The 13580-nt window shown below is 40.8% G+C and overlaps 1 protein-coding gene across 3 annotated transcripts; it reads right to left on the bottom strand.

The window, feature by feature from the left end:
- Positions 1–615: 615 nt before the first annotated feature.
- Positions 616–12210, bottom strand: TEF (TEF transcription factor, PAR bZIP family member). 3 transcript variants are annotated; one of them, XM_053468805.1, is made up of 5 exons: positions 12053–12210; positions 5848–6159; positions 5298–5548; positions 4704–4915; positions 616–3345 (listed from the first exon to the last, which is right to left on the bottom strand). In XM_053468805.1, the coding sequence occupies exons 1-5, from the start codon at positions 12141–12143 to the stop codon at positions 3324–3326; spliced, it is 888 nt and encodes a 295-aa protein (XP_053324780.1). In that variant the 5' UTR covers positions 12144–12210; the 3' UTR covers positions 616–3323. The 3 variants fall into 3 exon arrangements, with proteins under 3 accessions (XP_053324780.1, XP_053324779.1, XP_053324781.1); XM_053468804.1 differs by lacking the exon at positions 12053–12210 and adding an exon at positions 7886–8082; XM_053468806.1 differs by lacking the exon at positions 616–3345 and having other exon boundaries at positions 4700–4915.
- Positions 12211–13580: the final 1370 nt, after the last annotated feature.

The raw sequence follows: 13580 nt of genomic DNA, 5'->3' as shown, positions 1-13580 counted from the left end.
TGGGCAAGTGTACATTTAACAATCACCAATATGGAGTTAAGCAATCTGCTGTGTCCCCAGTGCAGTAATCCTGAACACAGGGTAAAACTTTACTTTAGGGACTGTCCCTCGAAAAATGTTGGATTTTGTTACGCCCTGCTTCTCTCATCAGCCGTTCTTTGGCAGCAGTAAAGGCACAGAAAAGGAGACCTAACTTAAAAAGGATTCAATAACGCAAATTCAGAAGGAAGGGTACCCTTAAATATATGCCATGTTACCTTCCATTTGCTTTAATCATTGCTAGGGGCATAGGAATAATTGCAGGACTTCTTAACTATACACTAACTGAACAGAGGTCAGACTAAGGATATGTATTTGAGTGGGTTTGATCTGCCTTAATGTCAAAGTATTTTAGTATCATCAGCTTATCGAAGGAAACAACCTACCTTACCGCTCTATGAGAGCGACCACCTCTACATTTTTGTTTTGAGTTGTTGAATGCCTTAATGTAATAATTGATCGCTTGGAAAGCGTGTTTTAACCTCGACATGCTATTGGTCCTTAACAGTATGTTTTTCCGTGATGTGACAGGCATAAAAACACACAAATCGGTGAATTAAAACACACACATTTCCATTTTCTTTGAGGGCAGTTACCCTTTATTAGACCAACACAAACATGTTCATATAAATTGTATAAAATGCAGTTTAAAAAGGGCTACACGATACATACTAGCCATTTCTTATATCTTTCTCTGTACATTATTAAACTGCTATTGTTACACAACGTGTAGATATCTTCCAAAATGCTAAAACCTGAAATTAACATGTATATGGCATATTTCATTCAAGACATTTTCTTTATATACCTGATGCGCTAACATACAAAGACACTTTCTAATAGCTTTCTTGAAATATTATACCAAGCAAACCCAAGCACTCTGTCAACTTAAATCTCTAAACCTTGCCATGTCTAGAACTACAATTGAGCAATTCTAAGTTTTTGGTTCTTTAATACACAACGTTAAATGTAATAAGACAGGGTTTAAGTAATGCGTCCATAAAGTATTTTAATATATACTAGGAATAACCATTCTTCTCGTTTATTATCCATTCACTTAAAACAATAAAGCATCCGTATGTCAACGCAGTCAACAGAAGGCAGCTTAAACCTCCGGTGTATTGGAGCCAAACAAAACCTTCTGATTAAAATTGGGGGGGCGTTTATAAAGAGAAGAAATATACCAGTGAGCGAAGCCTTATTTTGGTATGCAATACCCACACAGTGACATGAAAGGAAACATCACTCATGTAGCTACCAATAATTTGTTTTAATTTTTGTGATTATTTTAGAAATATCTGGTATAAAAAAGGGCTACTCATACTTAAGCTTCCTCATCCCTCTTGGTTTCTCTTCAGCCCCCTTTCAAAAAGAAACCAAATAAATCAGAAAGATAAGTTCACTGTTGCCACACAATTCAGGTTTTTAAAACGCATACATAATCACCATTATACTGTATAGGTATATTCAATAAACTGAACTTTAATATGTAGGTTGTGTGGCATTAACAGACATTTAAAAAAAAAAGTTAAGAGTTAATAAAATTTGGATTTAATAACAGTCCATATCATTACTCTACACAACACAAAATACACGTATAGCATGTCTAGATAGTTTCAAGAAACAAAGTTTGTTTAGTAGCAAAAAATGTTCTCCAAACAAAAACAATCGACAAACAAGGGGTGCCTATATATTTTTCCACGTTTGATTGCATCTACTAAAACATAGGAAATAATTGGTTTTGTCTTGATGTATATATTAGTTTTAAACTTTTTTTATCCTCCACCTACACAAAACCCCCAGAAATATTACCAAAATGGTTTGATTTGGTAAAGATGCAGTTAAAACTGCAAAGTTTACCGATAGGTAGGTACGTTACTGCAACCCCAACACCTTTGCAAGGGTTTATTACGTTTAACATCCATGTCATCATGGAAATGCACCCATTGGCAAACCCCTTTTCAGCTCGGATTCTGGAAATATTTATTTTAGGCACACGAGAACTACTGCGTCAAAGCCGCATGATAAAAAGAAAAAAAAAAAAGTAATTGGATCTCAGCAGGAAATAAGACATGGATGATGCATCAGAATGTCTGTGTTCATGCCAATACACACCTGGCTCTACCGACCAATTAAATGAATGCCATTTATTTGACATATCCCCCCCTCTGCAACAGCACTGTTATCTGAGCCAATCACAACACACCGTTACATGGCCCAGCAAGCTTTGCAGTCACTCGAACCAATAAGCTACAGAAGGTTATACTTCCAAAAACCACCATCTTCTACATGAAGGGCGTTCAACTTATTTGCACCAAACATAAACTTCAGATAAATTGTACTAGGTGGAAAATAACCATCTGCTAGGGGTCCATGACCTTGTTGATAAACAAAGTGACAAATTCCATTATATGCTATGAAAGTACGTAATTTATGCAATTATTGTGCATGATGGCAAACCTACGGATTGACCGTAAAGAACAGGGGGTGCATCGATTGGATTTGCAGCAGGGAAGTAATAGAGGCTGTGAAAGCAGGGCCTAGCCCAACAGACTAAAAGGGCTGTAAAGGAGTCTGGGAAGGAGATACTCACTAAACTGCTAACAAATGGTTATTTTCCACCCAGTATTTAACTGTACTGAATAATTAAGCTACATTTTACTTCCAAATTGATGCCTCAACATAGAAGTTAATGTACACAAGCAGCAACAAATGCTAAAAATGGAAATGATCCGCTTACGACACTTTTTATTAAAACAGAAGGTCAGAAAAATATCCCTGAGAGATTTGGATATAGATTTTCATAGCCATATCCACAAGACTTGCTGCTTTGGCAAAATTATTAAGTAGACAGACGCGTTACTGCTATTTCAAAGAGTGTAGAACACATTACAGCAGTTTCTAGTCCACTTGATAATTTTTTTGCCCAAATGCAACTTTATTGTTAACTGCCTTATACACAATCACCAAAGTAGTAGTTTTTTCATGTTCCAGTCCATCATCCATCCTGAATTAGAGTTATATGAAATGAAGGGGGGGCCACCCCCCACCCATGAAAAATGCATGTAAAATGAGAGCAGTATTCCTTTTTCCAGTCATCAGCTTCCTCAAAACAGGTTTATTCATCTTCGTTTTCAGTGACATTGATTCTTGGTGATTAGGACTTTCATTCCGGGCAAGAACTCTTCTGTCTAGGTTTTATTTTTACTGCTGTTATCTGAGAAGTTGCTATTTCAATTGAAAAAGTTGGTTTAAAAACAAAAATAAATAAAAATTGAAAGATGTCACTCTGATTCGATGAAGTCACTTTAAACAAAAGCAAACAGATGTCAGTATGAGATTTATACACAGAGGTTACAATAATGATATAAACCAGGTAAGATTCTCAATGATTCATGCATGTTCCAGTTTCACAGGAAGTTTTCTAACACAATATTTAATCCCCGTAACAATGGAAGACCAACTGCCATTTACAGCAGCTGAAAAAGCAATCTTTAAAGTACCATGACATTTATTTTTCAAAGCATGTCTCTGTAGCTATGTAATCAGGAGAGGGCAACATCCACCGGGCTCTACTAAACGTGTCATTAATAATAGGAACCAAGGTGTTAGGTTGTTGAATACGTGGACATGGCTCGCCAATCACCGTAACAGGGAACACCGGCGGATCAGTGAACTACAGTCCGCGGCTCTCCTTCAGATTTACTCCAACAGGGAGAAGGCAGAGACGGTTTAGGGAATGGGACACGGTCACAGAACCCTACTAGTTGGTTGTCAAGCCAAGGACCTCCAGGCCACAATCCTTGGGATTTAACTGAAGTGATTTCTCAATAATACCTATACCTTGTGCTTTCTGTGTAACGGTTTAGCAGATTTTGTGTAAACATAAGGGTTTATTTTAGAACTCAGAAGGGAGGGAGTAATGACGCAAATTCCCCAAATGTCCTAATATTATAAAACCTCGGGTGCTAAACTTAGGCTAAAGTTATATTATTATATACACCCACAAAATGTGATTAGACATCAGATGTCACAGTACATATCTATTGCTTATTTTAAATGTGTAAACAGAGGGTTTTTATGAGCATTCTGAGCTGTGAAATTGAAGGATTTCATAAAAGGAGAGAGCCATGTTAATAACAAATCTGTGTACTTTAAACAGATTGCAAAAAGGGATAGCATTATGAATTGCAGTGTAAGGTTATAGAGACACATTTAAGAACACTATGCATGAGCCAAATAATTACCTTGATATTAAAATCAAAATACATTTCACCTTCAAAATTTGTGATATTAAAAAAATGACAACTCAAAGGTCAGGGCCTGAAACAGATTTTCATTTTGCTCCTATTAAAAACTTTTTACAGTAAAGCTTTAAGATATGTTTAAGACGTATCAAGATGGCAACCCATAAAACGGGGCTCTAAGTTCTATCTCCCAACATGTATTTAATACATTAAACAAAGGAGTATTTCTGGGTCTATAACGGAATATAGAAAAAGACCTCAAAAGTCTCAGCTTGAGTTCCATTACCACTTCCTTCCCAGCTTATTGATCACTTAGCAGGTAAATGATAAAGGACTGTTTCTCGAACAGCACGTCGTGTAATCTTGGCGACAGCTGGACAAGGAAGGAAAGGGGTTAACTTTTAGGAGGATGCTTACAGGTGTCCATATGTGCTCTCATATTTGGAGATTATGTTCTTGCATTTGCCCAGATCCTTGCGCAGCTCTGCTACCTCCAGGCGCAGCGCTGTATTCTCTTTTTCGAGGAAGGCCGCCCGGACAGTTATCTGATTCTCTTTTAGTCGCCGGGCATCGCGGGAACGTTTGGCAGCCACGTTGTTCTTCTTCCGCCGGTTCCAGTATTTTTCATCCTGTAAGGTATGACAGCAGGTTAAAAAGCTGTTCCACAAGTAAGTGTGGCAATGAAGCAGAGAAAAGGGAATTGCGTAACTACAATCAGCACAGAATTATTTGGTAACAGAGGGTAAAATAGGGCATTTCTCTATAGCAGGATGGACGTAAACAGCACTTAAATGAATGTAAGGTCAAATACAGCCAAACATAAAACTAGGGTTTTATACAATAAGGAATATAATAGTCTGATTCATTTTTAATTTCAACAGCCCTACAGTCCAAACTTGTGATCTACACAACTGAACGTTAACACAGTGCCAATCATTCTATATATGTATACAAAAAAAATAAAAAACATTGCAAGAAGTGTAACTTAAGGCAGCCAGATAATGAATGTACCTTCATATCTTCTGGCACATAGACTTTCTTAGCTTTTTTAATCATAGGTTGGGGTTTGAGTTCCTCCTCAGCAAAACGTCTTTTTCTAGGATCAAATAGTTCCCCTCCTGGCACACTGGAAAGCACCAAGTCTGTTGGATCAGGCTCGAAGTTTACGTCCACCTCTACTTTATCCGGATCAACAGGACTTTGAGGTTCATCATCATCGTCATCGTCGTTGTCACTATCATCACCATCCTTTGAGGCAGGTTCTGCAATATCACAGAGTCAAGTAGACATTAAACACTAAGTTCCACCACATAGCGGACAAGGAATACAATGAACCTTGATACAGTGCGCCCTGTAAAACAAAGTGTCCTTTCCGGTTGCCTGAAGCCAGCCCAATAAACAATAAAAACAAAAGCAAAAAACAAGGTCTCTTGTATGTTAAATTGCAGGCAATATATGTTGCTGTAAAGGTTTCCCATTATGATATACTTGATATTTATAGAAAAAATAAGTGATACCTGTTAAAATGCATACAACTCTTATATGGTGTTGAAAAAGTTACCTTGTACTTTAGAGGTCTGGAGCAAAACAGAGGGCGACACAGGTGAGGCAGAAGAGGAGGATGCTGGCTCTTCTTCACTTTCCAGTTCAGCTACAGACATGAGTGGATTCTGAACACCTCGGGCCAGCTGTGTGGGGCTGCCTGGGATGCCGTTCTCCAGTAGAAACTCATCCAGGTCCATGTACTCCAGATGAAAAGATTCTCCATCATATGGGATTGTTTTGTCCCAGATGGTGGGCATGAGTGAAGCAGAGGCCAATAGAGCATTTGCATCAAGGTCATCATCCTTATCCAATTTAGATTTGTCTTTCTCTACAAAGGGGAACATCAGAGTATGAGTTATTCAACCACCAGAGACGTGGCATGCACATGCCTCAATAAACAGCTTTACATGCCTGGGGAACTAAATGTCATAAAAAACAAAGGGCACATCTAGGATAATACTTTACTTGGTTAAATGTCTGGATTAGTTAAAACAGGACTGCCCATAAAATACTCTGTTGAATTATGTAATTGAGGTTGTACAACCAAGAACCATATACAGGGCTTGATATAAAACACGATCAGAGGACTGTTTAACATAAGGCCTAACATTTTAGCACGAAACAGGACTTGAGGATTCATCCAACCGTGCTTGTGATAATAATTCAAAAGTCCATAACGCTGAAAAAAATGCATAGTAACGGCTGCTGATGCTAGACTCTACCCTTCTCGTAAATTCATAGTACAACAGACTAATTAAAAATAATCAAAAAGTAATTATACCGCAACTACCATAAAATTCTATTCTGCCAGTAAATGAATGAAACTCGAGACGCTTATGATGAATTGAGGTCAATGACCGGGAATTTTCCCCGCAAATCAGCTTCATCTGGGATTTATTCAAAAGAGGTCATGAAACTCAACCTGTCAAAAACAACATGGTTGCATCTTGCAGAGATAGGATTGTTGAATTTTTACTGGTACATTCAACCATATAAGTGTTTAAGCCGCCCATACCGTCCCTTTGCATAGATGCAAGTCAGCAGGTGCCAGGAAAGTAAAGGTTAAAAGATCCCCTTTATAAAAGATATTTTTCTCTATTTGGGGGCACGTGAAGAGTTGCGTTGGCGCACGTCTTGCACATGCGCAGTTACCAAGGATACAGCCATGCATGTTCTAAATGAAAAGTAATACCCTTAAAAGTCTACCCCCAGTATGAAGCGTCTTCCCCAGTGAACCTGGGACCATAAGCAGCATTTCCAATGTCTTACGGTCTAATTGTTACGCGTGGTTTATGAATGGAGGACACATTCTGCAGCCGCATTCATTCAGCGGGTACAACGCGGCACGCTTGTCTTTCACAGGTAAAGCTCTTTATGGCGTCCAGATACTACGGGGCTGCTTCATACTCCAATCTAATGAAATTGTGCATTGTTCATGCCCATGATTACTATTTATTGTTGTATATAGTGCCATCATATTCTGCAGCGCTGTACAATGGGTAAACCAGACATAAGTCGTATATAACATAACAATTCGACAGAAGGGGCAAAGCCCTGCCCAAAGGACCTTCCTATCTAAAGAAGAAATAAGTTACTGCCATGTCCTGACTCCCTTCCACCCGAAACGGATAAAAGAAGTGCTGTTTCTGTTGACAATATCTAGAGATGTAGCGGCTGGCTTTATGTCCCCTGTCAGTCAGGGTTCTGCACCCCTGCTGGGGCCGCCTCTCTGTGGGTAAAAGCACCCTGAAGCCAGCGTTAAGATGTAAACGGGATCATTCTCCTTGGAGACACCCAGGCCTGTGAACCTAAAAGCTCTCTGAGGTAATTGCCGCCCTGCGCGATGTAATATGTAATGGAACAGCTAAACGAGCCTGACATGCAATCGAGTATGGGACAGTCGGCCATGGTTTGTCCGAAAATAATTAGAACTCGTATGTACTAAAACGTTTTTTTATTTATACGACACGGCCTACAATTCATTTGTCGTGACCTTGGCAGTCAACGGGTTAAAGAGGCGTGCTGGACGGGTTGCCGTGTTTACGTTCTCTCACCCGCGTCTCCTGCATCCACAAAGTTCTCTATTAACTTCCTCATCACCAATGGGAACGAAAGGCCGTGAGGAGCGCCCGGGACGGCGGGGGAAGAGCCCTTTACCGGGGAATCAGTGGACGACATCGCGAAAACCTGCCAGAAAGACAGCGGAGATCGAGGGTCTCCAAAGCTGCAGCGATGACTCTGAAAAATCGAACACCTATTGGCTTGCTGGAAGATAAAATGCAAATGAGCTCCAGGGATTCTTCCGCACGCAGCCAATCAACGCAAACCTGTAGGTCTGACGCAAACCAAGGGCGAGCATGAGAGACTTGACGGCGTCACATGGGAGCCCCAGTATGGCCGTGCAAGGGCCAGGTCTAACTGCTTATTGGCTAAAACCCACTAGCGCTCATTTACATGATCCACAAAGGAGGATGCTTATTGGCAGAGGAAGCCATTTATGCGCCACAACCCCGCCAGAATCACGAGACTGTGCTCACGTTCTGCCCCGAAGCGCACACACGTTTCTAAGCCCGCCCGTCACTCCATAGCGAATAACATTAGAGCACAAACGTGAGCGACATGGGCGTATTTCGACAGGCAGACTGCGATTGGCAGGCCGAGCTGCAATGCCCACCCCTTGTTTGCCAAACACAGCTGTCACAGGGCAGCAGCACGTGTAGTGCGGCTAAAACTCACGTGACTTTCCAACCAAAGGGGGACTTTACACCGGGAAGAATGTCCCGAGAAAAGAGAGCAGGCCATAGAGTGCCAAGACCTCTGATGTAAACTGGGTAGACACAAAGCCGCCATTATTATAATTTGATATTCAAAAAGCACATGATCACACACCTCAGCTTCCTCCCCAATCCTTGGAGGCCCTCAGAACTCTCGTGTAATTATTACACATCCTTTAAAGCGACACAAGGGTAAAATGAGGACGTAGAGAATACACTGTGCCGTTACTGTGCACACACAAGAGGAACCACACCTAATAATGCAGATGCCAACATGAAGATCATCTGCCAAATGCTGCTTGAGGAAGCACCGCCCTGGCACTAATTCATAATACCTTAAGATTAAGGAGAAAGCTGTAGACAGAGTCCCAACTGTCTGTGAATCTATTAAGACACATCCCAGGTGATTATTCACGGGGCTTCGGGTGGCTCGTGTTTAAACCCCTTATAACCAAGTTTCAAAAGGAACTCATTAAGGGTCCAATGTTTTTCTTGACCACCTCCACCCAAGTAAAGCCACATTGTCCCTTGAACACCCCAAGATGGTAGCTGTAACCCTGGGTTATTTCTCACTTCCTTGGCAAACATCTGTTCTGATGTTTCAGATGCAGTGCAGCCAGATTGTATATAAACATGATCCTATGTCCCATTTAAAAAGTTAAAGGGAAATTCCAGCTAAATTTAATTTAATAAAGAAGACAACCAAGTGTCACCTTTACATTAAACAAATCATATATAGTTCAAGCAAAAGCTCCGGGGGCAGCGATGGTTTCTGACCTAGACCTAGAGTGGCAGGTCCCAGGGCACGGCCAAGTGCTTCTGATCAACAGTCCACTTACATGGGAGATTTCTGATCTCCCCAACCAGCCCATATACACTATTGCGGGCTGTGATGAGTGGGCATGGAGCACTGACATATGACATCACATCCAGCTTTCCTGCCAGCGACTGGCGGGCAGCAATATGCTCAAGTTCTGGAGTGGCAGTGTTTTCACCAGGCCTTTTATTTATTCTTTTAACCGTGATGAATGCATATTAAAGCTCTTACAAAGTACCTTTATACAAATGCTCCTTGGTGGGGCTGTATGGTGCATTAGACTTCCTCTGTAACAAACACTGAGTACTGCAGTAATATTGCATCAGCGCTATACTGCGGTATTCCTGGTGTCTTGTTACCGAAATCTTTTGTTGAAAGAAGTAACGTTTCCTGTCGTCTACGGAGAAGAACAGTCTCCTGACTTTTGCTCCAGACTAAGCCGTGTATAAATGTGACCAAAGCACGTGATAATGGTCTGTGAAAGGCTCCTCTGTTAAAGCTCGCTTTCTTTTTCTTTTTTCTTAAATCCGTACATTATGGATTTACAGCATTTGATTTTATCTCATCTGTTCGTAAAAAATGCATTAAGAAATCTCCGTTTGTCCTACATGATAAACAAACTATTCTCTCCCCTTTTATGCATCATTGTATATCAGTGTTTAAAGGGACACTGCAGCCATTTATTACAGCTGAGAATCTGAGATGTGTCCTTTCAAACTGAGAACGTTGGGCATGAACGTTACTATTCGCCTTTTTTTTACGCCAGCTCAGTGCTGGCAGCACATTCCGTAGCGCTGTACAATGGGATTACTCGGGAGTATATACGGTTAAACCATTATTGCCTCATCGCCTGGCATGGTTTCAAGCTAGATCCCCTCCCTGTACACCACACCCTCCCCATTCTCTAATTCCACACCTGGATAAGGCTCCATAAGTAGGTCAATGAGATGGATGTGGAGTAAACACCACCCTGCCCTGTGTGCGATCATAATGTACCAGTGACCTAAATAAGCATGTGGCTACACCCACACTTTATATTTATCTTCAGTATTTCAAAACTGTCTGCAAGGCAAGATGGTATTAATTCAACAATAAAATCCCATCTGCTACTTAAAAAAATAAAATAATAATTTGACCTGTAATAAATATAAAGTCACGGTCAGTATTTTTTTTTTTTTTTTTTTTTTTTAATTAGGGGCGTATCAGACTAAGACACAATGCAGAACTAGCGGCAAACATATATTTTCAACAGGAAAGCTTTCCTGCTGCAAGCAGCCAACTAGCGGCTCAAACCGCTGAGAAACAGAAAAGGATCAAGGTTTGACTCTCTATATCAGGAAAAAGAGGCAGAGAGCGCTTCTTGTCTGCGGTCAAATTCCATGTTTCTATGAAGCAGGTAGAAAAACAGGAAAAAGCAGGTTTCACCCAAACATTTTCCAGAAAAAGTCAGGCCAAGAAAAAAAGTAGATTTGTGACTTAAGGCGCACAATCACAATATAAAACACCTTGTGTATAAGTATGCTTTATGTTTTTGCATGCAAAAAGAAGTGCAGTATAGTATATACCGCTGAAATATGTGTAAAGGCTGCTGTAGTATCCATCCCCCAAAAGTACTAGCAGAGCCATTTTATTTTCAAACATATTAGCACAACAAATACAAAGCACTGCAGATTTACATTTGTTTGTATGATGTCACAGCGATACAGCCAGTGTTCTGGGGAACGCACATGTAAAGTAGCACCGGCGGAGCAGGTACAGGTTTATTCACAAAAGGATTCCCTTGAGAGTGAAAAGAGGTCACTGGGTACAAACTCCACACAAGTCAATGGAGCTCCAACCGAGGCAGCTCCTTTACATATATTTATAGAAAGAGGTTACTTTCCAGCTATGTGTAGATCAATGAGCCATACTCTTGTACACCCGCATACATCGTGTATACGATCCAGTGCAATTCACCGGAGAAACGCAATGAAAATAACTGCACCCTGGTCGGCGACCACATCACCCAGGGGGACCACGTTATTGATTTTATTCAAAATATATGCATTCTCTCCATTTAACAGACCTCACTTTTTTTTTAACAATTCCATTATAACCCTACCACTCCTCTCACATTGGCTAGTTTATCACCACCTTAAACTGCTGCGATCAGCACCTTATCACTTGGAAGATGGAATGTTACCCCAATAAAAAGGTATTGCTTTATACTGCAGCGCTCATTTTTTATGCTATATTAACACGGCTATATAATTTATACACAGTAATAATGCAGGGCAGTATGTGATTCATACACCTTGGGATATATTTTCTAGGGTAACAGCCCTCCATCAAGGACCTTAAAGGCAAAGCTTAATGAAAGTTTTAAAACCTCAGCCCACATACCTTCTGCCATAGCCTGCAGACTTTTGGAAAACTACACCCCACCACAACAAAACATAGAGTGACCACCCCATGGATCCTTGTGTTTTAACTCCGGAGCAAAGACATTACATCTGTGCAAAGTTTTTAACAAGTATTTGTTGTGACTTCTAACACTCCACACCTCCATGTACACGGAGATCATCTAGATAGATGGCTGTCATTAACTGTGTGGGGTAAAATGAAGCGAGGGTCGCTCTAGCAGTGATTACCTGTCCCTTGCTGGGGGAGGGGGTAATCCAGCAGCGATTTCAGCATTTCTGGGATATCCAGGAACCCTTTGACGGTCTCGGTCTCAGACATTTCGGGAGAGCAATCAGGATCAGCACACTCGATGTGAAGCAGCAATAGAATGTAGAAGGCGAGAGGCCGGGCTCATCGCCATTGGGTCACCAGAGGGCCCGCCCCCCTGAGAGGGTGAAGGGGCGGGCATGGTGCGGCGAGCCAATGAGGAGGCAGGGAAGAAGAGCTGTTATCTAACAGTTATTGTGTAAGAGACGTGCACGCGAGTGTCCCGGCACTGACTGCACAGTCCTAGTTCCACGCATTACGCTACAATATTCCACTCGTGGCTGGAAGCAGAGGGTGCAGTGAAAGTCATGCCAGCCACGCCTCTGCCACGCACACGCCGTAACACCTCGGGTGTCAGTATATTATTCCCACCCAGTGATTTATTCTTATTAATAGATGAAAATATAGAGTATTTCTTGTTTGGTTTTTTAATTCTGCCTGCAAATTATTGTTTGACGTATATTTTTAATGGCTATATTCATTTATAACAAGTGATGCTTTGTAATTATGGGCAAATGCCCCTTTCCTGACCATAGTGTCCGGTCCTTATAATATAATTCAACAGTGAAATCATATCCACAATCAGCTGTTCCGCAATCAGCTGTTCTGAGGGTTCCAATGGCAGCAGGTGATCTACCCCTGGTAATGCCCTCGGCAACAATAAATCCCTGTACCTCACTGCAACAGATAATTATAACAGTTATTGACAGGTTGTCAGGCCAAGTAATTAAATATGGCTACTAATCATCTATAGCAATAACGTGTCCAGCATTAGTTCCGGTGCAGGCTTAAGAATAACAGAGGTCCTCTAACAGGATTAGTTACATATTCACCCTACATTCTCCATCAAACATCTTGAGACCACGTGGAGAAACAAATTAGCCTATTAGAAAAATCCAACACTAATCTGCACCCCCTTTAATTTTCTATCCATATGGTTCGTTATTAAATCACAAGAGCGGTTCCACTAGTTGTTTGATTGACAGCCTAGTGTTTGAGAGTACACAGAGAACAAAACCTTTGCCCCAAGTCCTGCCTCTTCAAATCTCACATGTATTATTCACGTGTAGGTTACCACATCGCACTAACCTGCGCTACTATTCACGTTCCTCCCCATAACTCAACCCTCTTTCATGGAAACATGATACCTACAATTTCCTTCTAGAAAGAGAATCTTCTTTTTTCATTGTTATTTTAAAAAAAAAAAAATCTCATCTGTGTGCTTCTTTTCTATTTCTTTTGACATTTTTTTTCCAATGTAATCAATTTTTAAACAAAAGCAACCATACGGGAAACATTGTCAGGTCTGGTTGACAATCCACTTCCTTTCAGGGATAACTTTTAAAGAGCTATTGAAGAATATCACTCCATATTATACATCCATAGGTTGTATGTGTAACAACAGACGGTGAGCAACCGTCCCCATGACTAAAGGCCTAAAGTGACTTA

Source organism: Spea bombifrons, chromosome 6, assembly GCF_027358695.1.
Source record: "Spea bombifrons isolate aSpeBom1 chromosome 6, aSpeBom1.2.pri, whole genome shotgun sequence".
NCBI lineage: Eukaryota > Metazoa > Chordata > Amphibia > Anura > Pelobatidae > Spea > Spea bombifrons.
The sequence above is the reverse complement of the archived record's forward strand: the minus strand, read 5'-3'. Positions and strand labels throughout refer to the sequence as shown.